This window comes from Acanthochromis polyacanthus, chromosome 13, assembly GCF_021347895.1.
Source record: "Acanthochromis polyacanthus isolate Apoly-LR-REF ecotype Palm Island chromosome 13, KAUST_Apoly_ChrSc, whole genome shotgun sequence".
In the NCBI taxonomy this organism is placed as follows: Eukaryota; Metazoa; Chordata; class Actinopteri; family Pomacentridae; genus Acanthochromis; species Acanthochromis polyacanthus.
This window is the reverse complement of record NC_067125.1, coordinates 1,441,018-1,458,907: the sequence shown is the minus strand read 5'-3', so window position 1 is coordinate 1,458,907 and position 17,890 is coordinate 1,441,018. Positions and strand designations below refer to the sequence as shown.

At 41.7% G+C, this 17,890-nt stretch overlaps 2 protein-coding genes, 1 long non-coding RNA gene and 3 other non-coding genes across 8 annotated transcripts; 1 reads left to right on the top strand and 5 right to left on the bottom strand.

Moving 5' to 3' along the window:
* Nucleotides 1-1,175: 1,175 nt before the first annotated feature.
* On the bottom strand, nucleotides 1,176-6,946 carry kctd14 (potassium channel tetramerization domain containing 14). Its single transcript, XM_022206960.2, has 4 exons — nucleotides 5,683-6,946; nucleotides 4,527-4,751; nucleotides 2,576-2,710; nucleotides 1,176-2,045 (listed from the first exon to the last, which is right to left on the bottom strand). The coding sequence occupies exons 1-4, from the start codon at nucleotides 5,731-5,733 to the stop codon at nucleotides 1,734-1,736; spliced, it is 723 nt and encodes a 240-aa protein (XP_022062652.1). The 5' UTR covers nucleotides 5,734-6,946; the 3' UTR covers nucleotides 1,176-1,733.
* LOC127536654 (uncharacterized) lies at nucleotides 2,689-4,534 on the top strand. 3 transcript variants are annotated; one of them, XR_007945733.1, is made up of 4 exons: nucleotides 2,689-3,114; nucleotides 3,151-3,366; nucleotides 3,439-3,570; nucleotides 3,679-4,534. It is a non-coding gene; the product is annotated as an uncharacterized LOC127536654 (long non-coding RNA). The 3 variants fall into 3 exon arrangements; XR_007945732.1 differs by having other exon boundaries at nucleotides 2,689-3,222; nucleotides 3,421-3,570; XR_007945731.1 differs by having other exon boundaries at nucleotides 2,689-3,366.
* Nucleotides 6,947-8,510: 1,564 nt separating the features above from the next.
* Nucleotides 8,511-17,241, bottom strand: rps3 (ribosomal protein S3). The gene is made up of 7 exons (XM_051957512.1): nucleotides 17,138-17,241; nucleotides 15,776-15,906; nucleotides 12,948-13,041; nucleotides 12,045-12,139; nucleotides 9,999-10,186; nucleotides 9,707-9,909; nucleotides 8,511-8,660 (listed from the first exon to the last, which is right to left on the bottom strand). The coding sequence occupies exons 1-6, from the start codon at nucleotides 17,165-17,167 to the stop codon at nucleotides 9,710-9,712; spliced, it is 738 nt and encodes a 245-aa protein (XP_051813472.1). The 5' UTR covers nucleotides 17,168-17,241; the 3' UTR covers nucleotides 8,511-8,660; nucleotides 9,707-9,709.
* On the bottom strand, nucleotides 9,122-9,267 carry LOC127536945 (small nucleolar RNA SNORD15). Its single transcript, XR_007946198.1, has one exon. It is a non-coding gene; the product is annotated as a small nucleolar RNA SNORD15 (small nucleolar RNA).
* LOC127536946 (small nucleolar RNA SNORD15) lies at nucleotides 11,825-11,970 on the bottom strand. The gene has a single exon (XR_007946200.1). It is a non-coding gene; the product is annotated as a small nucleolar RNA SNORD15 (small nucleolar RNA).
* On the bottom strand, nucleotides 12,507-12,656 carry LOC127536947 (small nucleolar RNA SNORD15). The gene has a single exon (XR_007946201.1). It is a non-coding gene; the product is annotated as a small nucleolar RNA SNORD15 (small nucleolar RNA).
* Nucleotides 17,242-17,890: the final 649 nt, after the last annotated feature.

Below are 17,890 nucleotides of genomic sequence, written 5' to 3'. Positions count from 1 at the left end.
TCTGGGCTCATCGAAGGCCACTTCAGAATAGTCCAACGCTTTTCTCTCAGCCATTCTTGGGTGTTTTTGGCTGTGTGTTTTGGATCGTTGTCCTGTTGGAAGACCCATGACCTGCGACTGAGACCAAGCTTTCTGACACTAGGCAGCATATTTCTCTCCAGAATGCCTTGATAGTCTTCAGATTTCATCGTACCTTGCACACTTTCAAGACACCCTGTGCCAGATGCAGCAAAGCAGCCCCAAAACATTACTGAGCCTCCTCCATGTTTCACCGTAGGGACAGTGTTCTTTTCTTCGTATGCTTGGTTTTTGAGTCTATGAACATAGAGTTGATGTGCCTTACCAAAAAGCTCCAGTTTGGTCTCATCTGTCCAAAGGACATTCTCCCAGAAGCTTTGTGGCTTGTCAACATGCATTTTTGCAAATTCCAGTCTTGCTTTTTTATGAGTTTTTTTCAGCAGTGGTGTCCTCCTTGGTCGTCTCCCATGAAGTCCACTTTGGCTCAAACAACGACGAATGGTGCGATCTGACACTGATGTACCTTGGCCTTGGAGTTCACCTTTAATTTCTTTGGAGGTTGCTCTGGGCTCTTTGGATACAATTCCAACGATCCGTCTCTTCAATTTGTCATCAATTTTCCTCTTGCGGCCACGTCCAGGGAGGTTGGCTACTGTCCCGTGGGTCTTGAACTTCTGAATAATATGAGCCACTGTTGTCACAGGAACTTCAAGCTGTTTAGAGATGGTCTTATAGCCTTTACCTTTAAGATGTTTGTCTATCATTTTTTTTCGGATGTCCTGGGACAATTCTCTCCTTCGCTTTCTGTTGTCCATGTTCAGTGTGGTACACACCTTTTCACCAAACAGCAGGGTGACTACTTGTCTCCCTTTAAATAGGCAGACTGACTGATTATGAGTTTGGAAACACCTGTGATGTCAATTAAATGACACACCTGAGTTAATCATGTCACTCTGGTCAAATAGTTTTCAATCTTTTATAGAGGTACCATCATTTTTGTCCAGGCCTGTTTCATTAGTTTGTTTTTTTAAATAATTATGTTAATCAACCATTCAAAAGTAATGGCTGTTTTTGATTATTTAATTTTCAATAATTTTTTATTTATTGTTACTTTTGTGAGTTTCAAGTGATTTCAGTGAGAATTGTGGGTTTTTCCTTCTTTAACTGAGGGGTACCAACAATTTTGTCCACGTGTGTAATCACCGGAGTTTGTCTGTTTGTCTGTTAACAGCATAACTCAAAAAGTTATGGACGGATTTTCACCAAAATTTTACTGAATGTCCGGAAGAGCAAAAGTAACAATCAATTAGATTTTGGAGGTGATCCAGATCACCGTCTGGATCCAGGATTTTTTTGAAGGACTCTGTACAATTGAGAGACAGACAGATAGCCTGGCGGAAGTCTGCACTCTCCGAGTGCTTTTCTAGTTCCTCATGGATCCACATGGTTCTGTCTGACACCAGGACTTGATGATGGTTTAAGTTGTTTGAAAGAAAAAAACATCTGAAGAATTGTAGGAATGTGTCATTTTGGACAGTTCTGAGTGACTTCAACAGATTTTCAGGATTTTTCTTCATTTTGGACAAAAGTCACGTTGGACAAAGTTTGAGTTGCTCAGGACACGTTTTTAATCATCTGTACCTGTTCACTGTGGAGGCATCACCACCAGGTGAGTTCATAGATGTTAGCATCACCACCAGCTGAAGGTGGAGATGCTACCACCAGCTGAAGGTGAGCCTATAGAAGTAGTCGTAGTTTCGGGACATGAAGCTCCTCTCCATGACGTGAGGCTGGATCTCCACCCGGTAGCCTCGACTCTCGATGTCCATCTTCACACAGTCCAGCAGGTCTCGGGCCGACGGAGACGCCGTCCACGGACCGAACGTCACCACCGACTCCTTGTCCGCCTCCAGGCTGCTGATGGCGTCGTCATAGCAACCAACATCGTCCTTGGAGGGCAGAACGCAGATCATGATGGTGGAGCGACGGGCGGCGACGGCCTCAGCTCGGGCAATCCGGATCAGAACCTGAGGAACAGGGGACATGGTTCCACACCTCTAGAACTGAAGTGATGTTTATGAATCAGCTGATTTAAGGTTAATTCTGACTGGCTTTAACACTCAGAACCAGAACCTGCCGGTGGGTTTAGAGTGCAGATTTTGTCAACAATAAATCACCAAAAAGACGATTTATCAGCCAGAAACTAGAAAATCACTACGAATGATTCTTCATTAATATAGAACATGTTCTGTAAAGAAAATCAGGATATTTATTTAAAAATACTACATGTAAACTTTCACTCAAACCAGAGTCTGTAAAAACTAAACATTCTGAGTTTTGGTGTGACTAAGAAGCGATCAAAGACCGACAGGCAACCCTAAACTAGAACCGTAAACAGTTCAACATCTTCAGAATGTGGAACCTCCATGGTGAAGACGTCTGGACACATGTTGGACATGATGGGCCCAGAGCTGCAGGACATTAAAATGAACTGCAGTGGAACCAGTGGAGGTTCTGCAGTGGAACCAGTGGAGGTTCTGCAGTGGCAGCAGCTCACCTCAATGTTCTCTTTGTAATGTGGGACTCTGGACAGGAACTGCTGCCGACCCACCAGCTCTCCAAACAGCTGAGGAGTTTCCTCCAGACGTTTGATCAGAGCAGTGATGTTGTAGTAGAGCGCCTCCCGGTGGACCTGCAGGAAACACACCCTGAGAAAAACTAAAACACACCTGAGGGTCTGGACCAATCACAGCCAAGGACTTCAATTTACAAAGCTTCATTATTTAGCGCTTTGGGCCCAGAAAGTTCCTGTCAGTGTTTATCTATGGATGGATCCATATTTCTACTAAAATATAGTCTTTGGTCCACATTTCTCCAACTGTTGAGGCTCTAGCATCAGTAGAACCTGATGGAGGAACGTTTTTAGATGTTTAGACTAAAAGTTGATGTGGAACCATTGGTAGGAACCAGAACCTGGAGTTAATAGAGGTCTAGATGTTCATAGAGACCTAGGCGTTCACAGAGACCTAGATGTTCACAGAGGTCTAGATGTTCACAGAGGTCTAGATGTTCACAGAGGTCTAGGTGTTCACAGAGGTCTAGATGTTCACAGAGGTCTAGGTGTTCACAGAGGTCTAGGTGTTCACAGAGGTCTAGGTGTTCACAGAGGTCTAGATGTTCACAGAGGTCTAGGTGTTCACAGAGGTCTAGATGTTCATAGAGGTCTAGGTGTTCATAGAGGTCTAGGTGTTCATAGAGGTCTAGGTGTTCACAGAGGTCTAGATGTTCACAGAGGTCTAGGTGTTCATAGAGGTCTAGGTGTTGATAGAGGTCTAGGTGTTCACAGAGGTCTAGATGTTCACAGAGGTCTAGATGTTCACAGAGGTCTAGGTGTTCACAGAGGTCTAGGTGTTCACAGAGGTCTAGGTGTTCACAGAGGTCTAGATGTTCACAGAGGTCTAGGTGTTCACAGAGGTCTAGGTGTTCACAGAGGTCTAGGTGTTCACAGAGGTCTAGATGTTCACAGAGGTCTAGGTGTTCACAGAGGTCTAGGTGTTCATAGAGGTCTAGGTGTTCACAGAGGTCTAGATGTTCACAGAGGTCTAGGTGTTCACAGAGGTGTAGGTGTTCACAGAGGTCTAGGTGTTCACAGAGGTCTAGATGTTCATAGAGGTCTAGGTGTTCATAGAGGTCTAGGTGTTCATAGAGGTCTAGGTGTTCACAGAGGTCTAGATGTTCACAGAGGTCTAGATGTTCATAGAGGTCTAGATGTTCACAGAGGTCTAGATGTTCATAGAGGTCTAGATGTTCACAGAGGTCTAGATGTTCATAGAGGTCTAGGTGTTCACAGAGGTCTAGATGTTCACAGAGGTCTAGATGTTCACAGAGGTCTAGGTGTTCACAGAGGTCTAGGTGTTCACAGAGGTCTAGGTGTTCATAGAGGTCTAGGTGTTCATAGAGGTCTAGGTGTTCACAGAGGTCTAGGTGTTCATAGAGGTCTAGGTGTTCACAGAGGTCTAGATGTTCACAGAGGTCTAGATGTTCACAGAGGTCTAGATGTTCACAGAGGTCTAGATGTTCATAGAGGTCTAGATGTTCACAGAGGTCTAGATGTTCATAGAGGTCTAGATGTTCATAGAGGTCTAGGTGTTCACAGAGGTCTAGGTGTTCACAGAGGTCTAGGTGTTCACAGAGGTCTAGGTGTTCATAGAGGTCTAGGTGTTCACAGAGGTCTAGGTGTTCATAGAGGTCTAGGTGTTCACAGAGGTCTAGGTGTTCATAGAGGTCTAGGTGTTCACAGAGGTCTAGGTGTTCACAGAGGACTAGGTGTTCATAGAGGTCTAGGTGTTCACAGAGGTCTAGGTGTTCACAGAGGTCTAGGTGTTCATAGAGGTCTAGGTGTTCATAGAGGTCTAGGTGTTCACAGAGGTCTCGGTGTTCAAAGTTACAGGATGCTTCATGTGGACCTCCTGATGTTCTCTAATCTACACCTGACAGGAGAGCCAGACCTCGTGGATGTTCTCCGTTGGAACCGTCTCTGATCTCATGAACTCCAGCAGAGCTCCGAAGTGTGATCCGTCGCGGTCGATGAAGAAGCGTCCCTGAGCGTCGGTTCTCGGTTTGTTCTGTCCGTTAAACATCTCGGCCAGCTTGGAGTCAGGGTGACTTCTGAGCGTGTTCAATGTGGAGCTGAACAGGTGACCTCCGACGTTCAGCTGGACCACAGGAGAGAACTGAGACCAGGAAGTAGAGCATGTTAAAGACCTTCTCAACCCTCCTGCTGGTGTTTCTCACTTTTCTATTTAAAAAAAGTCTAAAAACTATAAATGAATCAGAAACATCTCAAACAGTTCTGGTCCATCCTCCTATCTGGTTCCTGTCTGTCCTCTGCTGGACAATGAAGACCAAAAAAACTCTATCAGTTAGCAAAATAATGTTTACAAAAACTCTAAAATACATTTTAAAATAGCATAAAATAAAATAAAAAAATAACGATGATCAAAACAACAGAAAAACATGTCAAACAATATGAAAAGCAGAAAATCTTTATGTAAAAATATTAACTAAAATACTTCATAATATCAAGAATTTTAAAGAATTTTTTTTTAATTTCCAAAAAATATATCAAAATAGATTTAAAAATAGTGACAGAGTGCAGTCGTTGCTAGCAATGATGATGTAATTCTATGATGTAAAAGTTTTTTTTAAATCATCTACTGGAAGATAACTGCAGCAAATCAGTAAAATATTCCCCTCTGATGTGGTAAAAAGTATAAAATACTGCAGTACTAGTAGTTCAGTGTAGTGCTTCAGTACTCGAGTATTTGAGGTATTTTCCAGCTCTGTTTAAACATGAATCTGGAAATGAACCAAGTTCACCTGTAAATAAAACCTGTCTCTCAGAGATAAAGTACTCCAGTACAAGTACTTTAAACTGTATCAGAGTATTTAGTTAGTAGTCGAGTACTTCAGTTACTTCCTGCAAGTTTTAATCTTTAAACTTCCAGAAAAACAACAGACAATATCTGCAGTGAAAAGTTACTGATGCAGAATGAAGGTGTGTCTGCTGCCACCTGTTCACAGTTGAGTTTCAGGTAAACTTCAGGTGAGTTTCAGCTGTCTGCTTCAACAAATATCCAGACTGTCGGTAAACACATTTCTTACCAGAGCTGCAGAAGAAATCATCTTCTCAGGTGTTTGTTCTGGAAGGCTCATCGTGGACAGGTTAGTCGACAGGTGAGAGCTGGTGGACAGGTTGGAGGCAGGGGCGTGGCCTAACCCGGACCTGCAGCCTCTTACCTGCAGGAGGTGTCACTCTGCTGCAGATCCTGAAGTTTTTCTTCAACAGTTAAATCCTAAAAGCTGAGAATTATTTTAATATTAAATATTAGTTTGTTCACATGAATTAGTTCGTATTTTACTGCTGGTTGGAACTTTAGCATTTAAATTGGTCAGATATATTTATTAATATTCTGGTGTTTGTATTTAAATAAATCAGGTAAATTATTGTTATCGGGGCTGCACAGTGGGTAGTGGTTAGCATTTTCGCCTTGCAGCAAGAAGATCCCCGGTTCAAATCCCGGCCTGGGATCTTCCTGCATGGAGTTTGCATGTTCTCCCTGTGCATGCGTGGGTTTTCTCCGGGTACTCCGGCTTCCTCCCACAGTCCAAAAACATGCTGAGGTTAATTGGTTACTCTAAATTGTCCGTAGGTGTGAATGTGAGTGTGATTGTGTGTCTGTATATGTAGCCCTGTGACAGACTGGTGACCTGTCCAGGGTGTCCCTGCCTTCAGTCAGCTGGGATAGACTCCAGCACCCCCCATGACCCTAGAGAGGATAAAGCGGTGGATAGAGAATGGATGGAAATTATTGTTATAAAAAATGTATGTAAAACTACATAAATAATACAGTAAAATTAAAAAGATTAAATTATACAGTAGAGCCTTAGATGGACGATGTTTCAGAGAATCTTGCAGGTATTTAATATTTTTGGGTTTTAACCTTCATATTCTGCTGTTTGAGCTGCAAATCTTTTTTTTTTGTCATTACGACTATTTCGTTCTTCTAACATTTATTTTATTCCAGAAACACAAAAACCAGCTGATTAAAACTACATGAACAGAAATACTCCTGCTGCTGAGTTTTACTACTTCACTAAACCTGAGCTGAATATTTCCACTGAATCTCTGGAACCAGAAACAGAGCAGAGTGAGACCTCTGTCCTCACCTGTCAGGTAGATGTCATGTGACCTTCTGATGATGTCATCCTGACTCACTAAAACCAAACTGTCCATGAGTTTAACACGTCCATTAAAATGTCAAATTACATACTAGTTTTGCTTCTTCCAGCTCTTCATAAAGACAAAAAAAATATCAAACTACTTCACTAAGTCCAAAATACAGAAAATGAGCAAAAAAAAGAAAAAAAATACGTATGGAAAAAAACGTAGAAAACAATAAGCAAAGAAAAGTATATATATATATATATATATATATATATATATATATATATACTCAAATACAGAAAAAATAGAAATTAAAAATGACAAAAAATAAGCTGTGTTTTTGTAACAGTGGGTTTTACATGGACAAAAACTACATTACATATATATATAGCGGGCTTTGCAAAAGTTCTGTTACACGGTTTCATGATCTTTAGAGACGTTTACATGTCGGAGTGAAAAATTCCCTTAAATAAACTGAAAGTTCTACCTTATAGGCAGGTGTCATTAATACAATTTTGTTCTCTGGTGAAGTTGTATCAAGATGGAAGTCAAAAGAGTTGAGATATCTGCTCTGCTTTGTGCTGGCCACAAGCCTGACAGAGCCAAGCAGCAGAGCCAGCATCTTCACCATTCTTTAGCCTCTCTGCGACTCTGTGGACGGTCATCCGGCTGATGTTCAGCACAAAGCAGAGCAGATATCTCAACTCTTTTGACTTCCATCTTGATACAACTTCACCGGAGAAAAACATTTGTATTAAGGACACCTGCCTATAAGGTAGAACTTTCAGTTTATTTAATGGAATTTTTCACTCCGACATGTAAACGTCTCTAAAGATCATGAAACCGTGTAACAGAACTTTTGCAAAGCCCGGTATATGTATGCATGCATCTCCATCCAAACCCTACGCTAGAACATGCATAAAATACTCTATTGGCTGCCTGTATAGCTAACAGATGTGCACAGGTGATTTCCAGCCCTAACCCTCTACTCCTCCTCCTTTACTGTCCGTCTCCATGGCACCAGGTTTATTCTATCCCAAAACACCAAGTATTCAGGAAGGTGGTTGCAGCACCATCTTCAATTTTACTGTGGGTGCTGGTGGTGGAAGATCATGATAAAAAAGCTTTGTGTGCAAAATTACAGGCTTATAATCCCAATAATTTTTGAGTTATGGCATTTTCAAATTTTAATAATTCAGGCCAAAATGCCCCCCCCCCAATCCTCGCCTGGAATTTTTATTTTTTAAAATGCTTATCTCTGCTTCTGAGTATCACAGAGACTTGAAATTTTTTCTCCAAGCTCTCTACATGTTGGTGATGTCCTAGAAACAACACACACACTCAGGAGAAGTCTCTACAGAGCAGGGGGGCTTGCCCAAAATGTATAAATTATTTATAAAAACCACTAGCGAGTAGGGTTATGGGTGTTAAAAATACCAGAAATCTTACAGATTAATGTCTTAGCACCATTTAGTTTTGCTCTAGACCATACTGGTTTATAACTTATAGAGGGGGGCCCTCTAGGCTCATTATTTAGAGATATGGACTGCTGAACATTGCCCCCCATGAAAAGTGCCTCATTTTCAAGGACCCTGAAGTCAGTGTAGCACAGGTGGTAGAGATCTGCTAATTTGCACAGAAACTCATCTATCCTCTTATTATAGCCATGCAAAGTCCCAACTTCAAAAATACTTTATAAAAATGTCAAAAATATAAAATTAATCACATTTAAAAATCTTAAAAAACAAACTGTAAAAAGGCCATGTGAGGATTTAAACAAAGTGTTTTTATGATGTTTGGGACGATGATCACAACGTGAAAACCAGACATCATGACAACAACAGGACTTTCCAGATTTTATTGGTTTTGTACACAAAAATCAGAGTTTTGCTTCCATCTGGTGAAACGGAGGAACCTGGAAAAGAAAGAACAGAGTTAGAACCAGAGAGCAGATTAAATCCTACAGGTTCCACTCATGTTCTCAGTGCTGTTACTGCTCAGTTCTCCTCAGGAACCTTCAACTCGTCATTCTAATTGGGATTGGAGTTTTTGGAAAAGCTTCCAAATTCAGCTGAAAGTTGTCGAACACGCCGCCATGAATTTGTGACAAAGAATGCTACGAGCAATTTGATTGGTCCAAGCTTGAAGCTATGCAATCGCTGGGCCGTTTACAATCGAACGATAGCTTCAGTGAAAGTCAGTGTTAACGTTAACGACGTTAACACGGATTAAGACGATTCACAGAAATGTTCAAATCTGAAATTAAATCGGTGGAAATCCGCGGAAAATTGCCATGTATGTAAACATTAAAAGAAGAAAACCAGTCTGGTTCTCCTCAGAGCTGCTTCAGGCTAGCCGTCCGTCTCCAGGTCCAGTCCTTCTCAGACAAATGCCTCAATGTCTTCAACCGAAAGTTCCTCTGATCTGAAGAACCGGAGCAGAACCACAGAACGTGGATCTGAACCAGAGAGCAGCAGAACCAGACAGAACCGTTCCGACTCGTCATCGTATCATCACTGAAGGACTGAAGCTGAGGTTTCTGAACATTAAAGTGTTCTCTGAGCCTCTGGTGGAACCAGCAGCAGGTTCAGATCTTCTTCAGGTCCAGATGGTGGAACTCCATCTACCTCCAGGTTCCCACTTCAATTCTATTCATAGAGAACCAGTTAGAGTTCAGATCGTCTCCAGACGCTTTAAGAACCCATCAGGCCAGAACCCCCAGAGACAGAACTCCCTTTTAACAGGAAGGAACCTTGGTAGAACCCATCTGCTGGTGGATCACAGAAGTTCTAGACGTTGGTTAAATCAGATTCTACGTCTACAGAGTTTTAGAAAACCTCCTCCCGTGTTCTAATGCTTCAACACATTTATTAAAGGGTTCTCCTCCTCACTGTCCATCTGGTACCACTCTAGAACCCTACAGGAAATAACCTCTGGGGACCAGTGTATCTAGAACCCTACCTGTTAGGCGGTGGGGACAGGTGTTCCCTGGGGCATCACAGGAACCTCAGGCTTGGCCCCCTTCTGTTCAGACATGGGTGTGGTGGGGAGGGTCTCCTCTTTGGGTTCCACAATGCTGACATGGTCTGGGAGGGGCTTCTTAGGACCGATTTTCCCGCTGGGGTCCCACGGCAGCATGATCTTCACCTTGATGCCCAGAACACCTGAGAACAATCATCAGTGGAGGTCAGAGAGCAGCCGGCAGTGATAGGCTCTTACTTCAACGGGTAGCCAATCAGAGAGCTGGACTCACCCTGCCTCAGCAGAACGTGGCGGACCGCCGTGTCCACGTAGTAGTTCACTGGATCTCCACTGTGGATCATCAGACCGTCCACAAACTTCATGGATTTGGCCCTCTGACCTCTGAGCTTCCCAGAAACCACCACCTCACAGCCCTTAGCCCCGCTCTCCATGATGAACCTCAGCACTCCATAGCAGGCCCTGGAGAACCACAGAACAAAGATTAGAAACATCTACAAACATCTGGAGCTCTCTATGATGAACCTCACGTCCTGGAGCAGAATAAATCCTCAGGTTTACGTCTAGAACATGGAGTCAAGATCAAGGTACCTTATTAATCCCGAAGGAAATTACAGCAGTCTGTTGCTCACAGACACAGAACAAGGATAAAAAGAAAGCAGCAGCACTCTGGGGACCAACAGGTTTATTAATCCAGAGGGAAAAGTCAAAAATAACAGTCCGATCTAAAAGTTCTCCCCCCAATAACTTTGTAAAAGTTGTCAATGCTTCTAAAACAAACATTTAGAAGGACTTTACAGACTTGAACACGTCTACACAGGAACCGCTTCATACTAAATGTGAACATGCAGGGCTGGCAGTGGATCAGTTCCATTTGGTTATTTTTACTGTAAAGATCAACGAAACAGAGGAACCAACGAGGTGACATCATCAGACACATTGTTGTTCTAACTGCACCTTAACGACATGTTCTCCTGTTCTCAAAGTATGTTATACTGACTGTAAATGATGAAGTCTGTCTATGAGGACATGAGGACTCCGTCTATGAGGACATGAGGACTCCGTCTATGAGGACATGAGGACTCCGTCTATGAGGACATGAGGACATGAGGACTCCGTCTATGAGGACATGAGGACTCCGTCTATGAGGACATGAGGACTCCGTCTATGAGGACATGAGGACTCCGTCTATGAGGACATGAGGACATGAGGACTCCGTCTATGAGGACTCCGTCTATAGCTGCGTTTCCATTACCCTTAGATATGCGCAAAATGTAAATAGTGCAATAAAAAAACTGGTAATGGAAACACCTGAATTTCGAAAAAGGACTAAAATATCGCTAAAAAGTTTTTACGCTCTCATGAGGTGGGTTTTCAGACGTTTCGATATTGAAAAATATCGCAAAAGCGCAATGGAAACACTTTTTCCACAATTATACGTCACCGGACGTGACGTACCTGGTCACATGACCAGTTCTCTCGGAGTAAACATGGCGCGGTACGTGTGGACAGAAGAGGAGACCCAGACTTTTCTTGCCGTTATTCTTGAGAAAAACATCACTGCCATACTAGACAGCAAACAGCAGAGGAATGCAGAGTGTTAGAAGGAGATAGAAACAGGTTTTGGGCGTTCATCTTCCTGCAGTGAAATCTCGCGGGATGATATTTTACGAGAGTTACGATGCTTCTGCCCAGAACAACCTTCAATGGAAACACGTTCAAAGCGCAAATATACTTTGTCGAAATTTTAGAAACATCGCTTTTATTTTGCGAAAAACTGTAATGGAAACCCAATCTATGAGGACATGAGGACTCCAGACAGAAACTATTATTCTTCCTGAACAGATTTTAGATTGCATTTGTTAGAAATACTAAAATACGGAGTGAAGCAGACAGTGTGAGCTTTCCTAAACTAGAACTCACATATTCTTTAAAGTACAGGACACTACAAGAAGTAGTAAAGTAGCCGCAGAGTGACTCTGGTAGGAGATGGCAGCAGACAGACAGGTAATAAGACACCTTCCTCTAGAACCCTACACTCCAGGTTTCAGTCTGTTCTACATGTTTAGGTTCTAACGGTTCTGCTTGTTCTGATCCAGTCCTTCTCAGACAAATGCCTCAATGTCTTCAACCAAAAGTTCCTCTGATCTGAAGAACCGGTTCAGAACCACAGAACGTGGATCTGAACCGGAGAGCAGCAGAACCAGACAGAACCGTTCCGACTCGTCATCATATCATCAGTGAAGGAACCGTTCCCTACTTTAATATACCAGACATGTGCTCTCCTAAAGAACATAACACTGATAATGAGGATGTTTACCTGCGGACAGCCAGACCTCCCAGCAGTTTGTAGCGCAGAGACTCAGCCTGGGCGATGGCACAGAGCCCCCTAGTGGCCACCTTCTCAGCATACAGCTGGAAAACAGCACACAGTCAGCACCCAACCTGTTCACGTGTTCTACTGGGTTCTAGACTGCACATATTAATGTGGTTCCTCTGTGGAGACTACAGACTGCTTCAATGGCAAGCAAAGATCTGCTTCTACAAACGGTGAAACTAAAAACACTGAAAGAAAGAACAAAAGACCAGAAGATGATGAAACATGAGAACATGAAGCTGAGACTTAGAGAAACGTCACAGAGGAGGTGGAGGACCAACGGCTGGTTCTTTATTTTAATAAAGTGGTTTAAATCAATGGATGTGTGCTTCAGGGCTGATCCTGACGTTAACCTCCAGAACTACATCTTCAGCTACACTGAGGAACCTCTCCTGATGTCTGGACCCTTCTCAGACAAATGCCTCTATGTCTTCATGTGGAGAGAACCTGCTGATCTGAGGAACCAGAGCAGAACCACAGAACGTGGACCTGAACCGGTACCCTGCAGAACCAGACCAGGTCCTGCTCTGTCTCGTCATCGGATCATCACTGAAGGGAACCAAACAGGAAGTCCTCTGGTTTAGAAGGAGATGCAGCAGACGGCACTAGACTCAGACCTCAGGAGAAGATCTGTCTCTGCTTAAGAACACCAGACTGGACCTTCAGGAACCAGCTTCAGCACCAGAGACGCACTTCAACCACATTAAAACAGGAAGTGTTTCAAATAACTGGTTCATTTTAGGGTTTCTTACCTCTATGCTGCCCTTGGGGGTGTGCTTTATTAATATTTATTGTGTTTTAATACTCTTTATTGTCTTTTAATACTATTTATTCAGGGTTTCTTACCTCCACGCTGCCCTCGGGGAAGCCGAACCTCTTCTGGACCACAGCAGTCAGCTCTCTGATGCGACGGCCTTTTTCTCCCAGAACATTCTGGGTCCTGAAAAAGTTCAACTGAGGTCAACAAACATGCCCTGAGCTGAACCAGGGTATCTGCAGGTTTCAGCAAGTCAAATTTAAGACTTTTTAAGACCTTTTTAATGCCGTCTTGAATGAAATTTAAGACTGCATTTAAAAAAAAAAATCCTATAAATACAAGCGATGGTTAGGGATCCCGCTGTACTAGAACCTCAGTGACAATCATTCAAGTTTACTTATTGTCAGTTTATTAAACAAACTGATACAATACTGATCAATACAAAACACTGCTTTGCCAACGAGACTTGGCGTGAGTAAAAGCACATTGCATTTGGTCAAACACATAAAATTACAAGTGCAATAACAATACTATATGTCAACGACAAAACACTGAACACACACTCAGTGTTCAAGATCCGTAAGACCTCGGATTTGAGTGTTGCTGTCCCACCATAGATAACCGTCAGGTCAGTGCTGCTAGCACCGGCGGTAACAGCGGCGGTTGTTGTTAGCTGGGGCGCTGGACCCACACAAAAATGAGAGATGCCCGGCGTTTGTTTTTGGCTCTCTGTCGCCATTTTATGCTTAGCGCCCTGCATGTGCGATTCGACCGCTTTAATTCCCATGGTGCCGAGTTTGAAATCCTTCTTGCAAAGAATGCACCTGGCCCAGGGCTTAAAGTGAGAAAAAATCCTGAGCCTGAACTTCTAAGATCCAATTTATAGTGTCAATAAATGTATTTAAATGTGTTTTAAAACGCACTAAAACACAATATATATGAGACTCTATTAATTCAGAGCAAATATGAGGTCATCTGGTGGAAATAATGCCCATTATGATCCCACTATTTTATTGTTGCTCAAATGTAAAACCTTACTGCCAAAACTTAAGACATTTTAGAAAGTGCCCCAAGTCAGATTTTTTTGTGCTGATGTTTCAATACCACATCGCTATAATTACAAAGAATTATTTTAGTGTAAAGGGGAAAAAATCATGAAAATCAAGTACATGTATTATTAATAACTTTTAATAATTTTTATCTCTTCAGTAGATTTAACAAGAACTCAAAACAACACCAACCACAACAAAACTGCTACAAAACTAACTCAATTTAAATGTTTCTATTTTTTATCTATATTTTGGGAAGAAAGAACGGTGAAAAGCAGCCTAAGAACATTCTTATTTAACTATCTATCCATTATTCATTTCACACAACCCATACGTTCGTTCTTTTCTTACTAATAATATTTGCTGAAGATTGGAGAGTTTTTGTTTGTGGCTAGACATCATTCGGATGCATAAGGTCAGAAAATCTGCTGAGAGCTATTTAACTCATTATTACAAACATCCTATATAAGCTACATTCAGTTTGTGCATATTTAACTAAACAGATGTTCTGCGTAGAATAATGGGACATATGGCTTGATCTTTGATTTTTTTCCTTTCAAAATAAAATCCAGCAAACTAAACAGCTGTTTCTTTTTTTCCTTTTGTCGTTGTAAAACACATAGAAAATGTTTAAAGATTAAGAAATCAAACAAAATCAACAACTTCTGTTTTTGTTACTTTTTTAAATTCAATACCTAAGCCCGTTTGTTTTTATTTTGTGGTGAAACCATGGGGACTGTGGGGCGTGCACGCGCATCGCCACTGACGCACTTAGGCCAATGGGGCGAGTCAACACACCGCGGCTCAGGGATCAGCAGCGGCTGCTCTCTTTGTTAATCAGCAGAGACACATCCTCTCTCCTCTGTCACACAAAGTCTGAGCAAACTTTAGTATCTGCGTCTTTGGGCTAAACACGAGCTCCAACGCTACTGACCAGTGATCAGCTGCTCGATTCTTCACCGCACCACTCACAGATTGGAGCTCCGTGCGCTCTGCAGAGACCAGGCAGCCACAGGGCTGGGACACGTGGAATGGGTATACAGTCCAAGCAGAAATAAAATAAATAATATGCAATATATATCAATGTGTTTACAGTAATTCCCTTTAAATATAATTACAAAAAACACCAACAAATATTGCAAATTTTGATTTTTGTTTGTGGGATGCTGTTATTTCTTATCAGTGGCTCAGCAGCACTGACGATGCCGAACCAAGAGGGGGCAGCATATCGTGGCCCAGCAGTCGATGCGCACTCGCAGTTAGAAAACTGTAATTGGATAAAAGTTCTATCAGAAAGCCGCATGCCTGGACAGAAGGTGTATATTTTTTAATGTAGGATTTGGAGTTTGATTGATTAAAGCGGAGCAACTGAATGCACAATGACGCACATGCTTGGAGCCTTCAGGACGGAGATGAATGAAATTTTTTAAATGGTACACTTCCGGCGCGGCGCCGGAAAACTTTAAGCCCTGACCTGGCCTCCTCGAGATTGGCAACAGGTTTCAACCAGCTTTGAAACCGTCTGTCCTCCAGCCAACACTGCTTAAACTTGCACTTACCCATCCTGACTGACCGGTGACGCGAGGAAGAAAGGAAAGAAGGAGTCTGCGCGCGACTAAAATTAAACTTTCGGCGCAACTTTTACGTCACTCAAAGTCCCCCTGAGTAAAAAAAAACAAAAACAAAACAGACCCGACAATTTAAGACCACTGACTACTGTATTTAAGGAATTTCTAATGAATTTAAGACATTTTAATGCCTTCATTTTACATATACGAATTTAAGACTTTTTAAGACTTTTTAAGGATCCGCGGGTACCCTGTGAACACATCCAGCAGAAGACGGGCTGTATTTAACTTCGTGCTCACCTTGTGGCCAGGATGATGATCTCGGTTCTGGTGGGAGTCACTCGGACCTCCACACCAGAATACCCATCCTCAGCCAGCTCACGAGTCAGGAACTCGTTCAGCTCGGCCTTGAAGATGCCGTCAGCGACAAACTGGGAAGGGAAACGACAGAACAGAACCGACACAGACCGAGCAGGTTAGTCAGAACATCACCAGAACACCTGATGAAGAATCTCTGATTGATCTTTAAAGTCAGTAAGATTTAAACTGAAACTAGACTTTAGAAACATCACATCTGTCAGAAAGAAAATAATCACATTTAAATGATTTACTCCACATGTGAACAAGAAAATGAAAGGATTTAAACCACATAATTAAATATCTCCTGTCCTCCTGAAGCTCTACACCAGCTTCAGCTCCACACAGGAAATAAAGACCAACAGGAAAACTCAGTACATCCACGCTGAACAATAAGGCTACACAAACGCTGTGAGCAGCAAAGAAATGATCTCATTGTATTTGCACTGAATTCAGAAATGTTAAAATAAGAAGCATCAGCTTTAAACACAACTCCTTATGAATGACAGATTGACATATTTGATATTAAACGAATCATGGATGGAAAGTCTGCTACTTCTCAGACAGCAGGAATGGATAAATACCGTCTGTTTATCATACAGGTTTATTTATTAAAACATTCTGAAATATTATCCTGCTTTATTTATTAAAACATGCTGGATTATTACCCAGGTTTACATTAAAACATGTTGTTTCGCTCCCATCTCTGCTTGCGAGTCAGCAGGTTTTACAAGACAAATTAGTTTAGACGGAATTTAAACTGCAGCACAATGATGCTACCAACAGACATTACAGATCAACACTGACTGTTGTGTTTTCTTACATGTCTCTACCTGAATAAACGATAAACCCATGAATCTGTCTTTCAGTGTGATCTTTTATAAATAAACCCATGAATCTGTGTTTTAGCTTGTTTCTGTCGCTCTCCGAAGCTAACCTGCTAGCTACATTAACACACAAACCCAGTCTCAGAGAAAACCCGCCAACATTTATTCAGTTTGAAGTCAGATATAAAGTATGATTTTAATTTAGATACAAACTCCTTTAACAGCAGCCCTCGCTGCCAGTTTTAATAAATAAAGAAGGTAAATGAAGCCGAACCCCCTGGTGCTAACGGCTAACAGCTAACTGCCATGTTACTGCCCAATGAAGACCACAATCTGAATCAATCCTCCCCGGACTGGAGACTGACGAGAGCGGACCACACCGAGACGACACCGATACGCTTCTGCCTGAACCACCAGGAGCTCATTTGTAGAGAAACCCGCCGCCCGTGTGAGTAAAAGGAGCAAAAACACCGCTAACCTTCCTTTTCTTGGAGATCTGCACCGCCATCTTCCAACAGCCGAAGACAGGAAAGGACGCGCTCAGGATGCGGAAATAGTTTTATACCAAAACTGCCAACTTCCGGCGACGTAATGTCCACGCTGTGTCTGGGAACTGTAGTTTTTTTGTTGTGATAGACGCCACACGTAAACGGATTAATTTGAATTCATGAATAAACACAAAAATATGTTTCGTTTTACTTGTTGAAAACATCAAAACGTAAGAATCAACCACAAAAAATTGATTTACGAGGAGCACATAAATACTGCATAAATACCGCACAAATACTAAATAAATACCACAAAAATACGACATAAATGCTACATAAATACTATATAAATACCACATAAATACCACATAAATACTACATAAACACTAAATAAATACCACATAAATACTAAATAAATACCACATAAATACTACATAAATACCACATAAATACTAAATAAATACCATAGAAATACTACATAAACACTAAATAAATACCACATAAATACTAAATAAATACCACATAAATACTACATAAATACCACATAAATACTAAATAAATACCATAGAAATACCACATAAATACTACATAAACACTAAATAAATACCACATAAATACTAAATAAATACCACAAAAATACGACATAAATGCTACATAAATACTACATAAATACCACATAAATACTACATAAATACCACATAAATACTACATAAACACTAAATAAATACCACATAAATACTAAA

Bases quoted from the DNA above. Each gene is read 5' to 3' on its own strand.
- kctd14 (XM_022206960.2), bottom strand. From the start codon at position 5,733: ATGAGCCTTCCAGAACAAACACCTGAGAAGATGATTTCTTCTGCAGCT. The intron at 4,752-5,682 runs GTAAGAAATGTG...TCCTGGTCTCAG, and splicing joins TGATTTCTTCTGCAGCTCTG to TTCTCTCCTGTGGTCCAGCT. The intron at 2,711-4,526 runs GTCTGGCTCTCC...TGTTTCCTGCAG, and splicing joins CAACGGAGAACATCCACGAG to GTCCACCGGGAGGCGCTCTA.
- rps3 (XM_051957512.1), bottom strand. From the start codon at position 17,167: ATGGCGGTGCAGATCTCCAAGAAAAGGAAG. The intron at 15,907-17,137 runs GTTAGCGGTGTT...TTCCCTTCCCAG, and splicing joins AGATCTCCAAGAAAAGGAAG to TTTGTCGCTGACGGCATCTT. The intron at 12,140-12,947 runs GTAAGAAACCCT...GCTGTTTTCCAG, and splicing joins TCCCCGAGGGCAGCGTGGAG to CTGTATGCTGAGAAGGTGGC.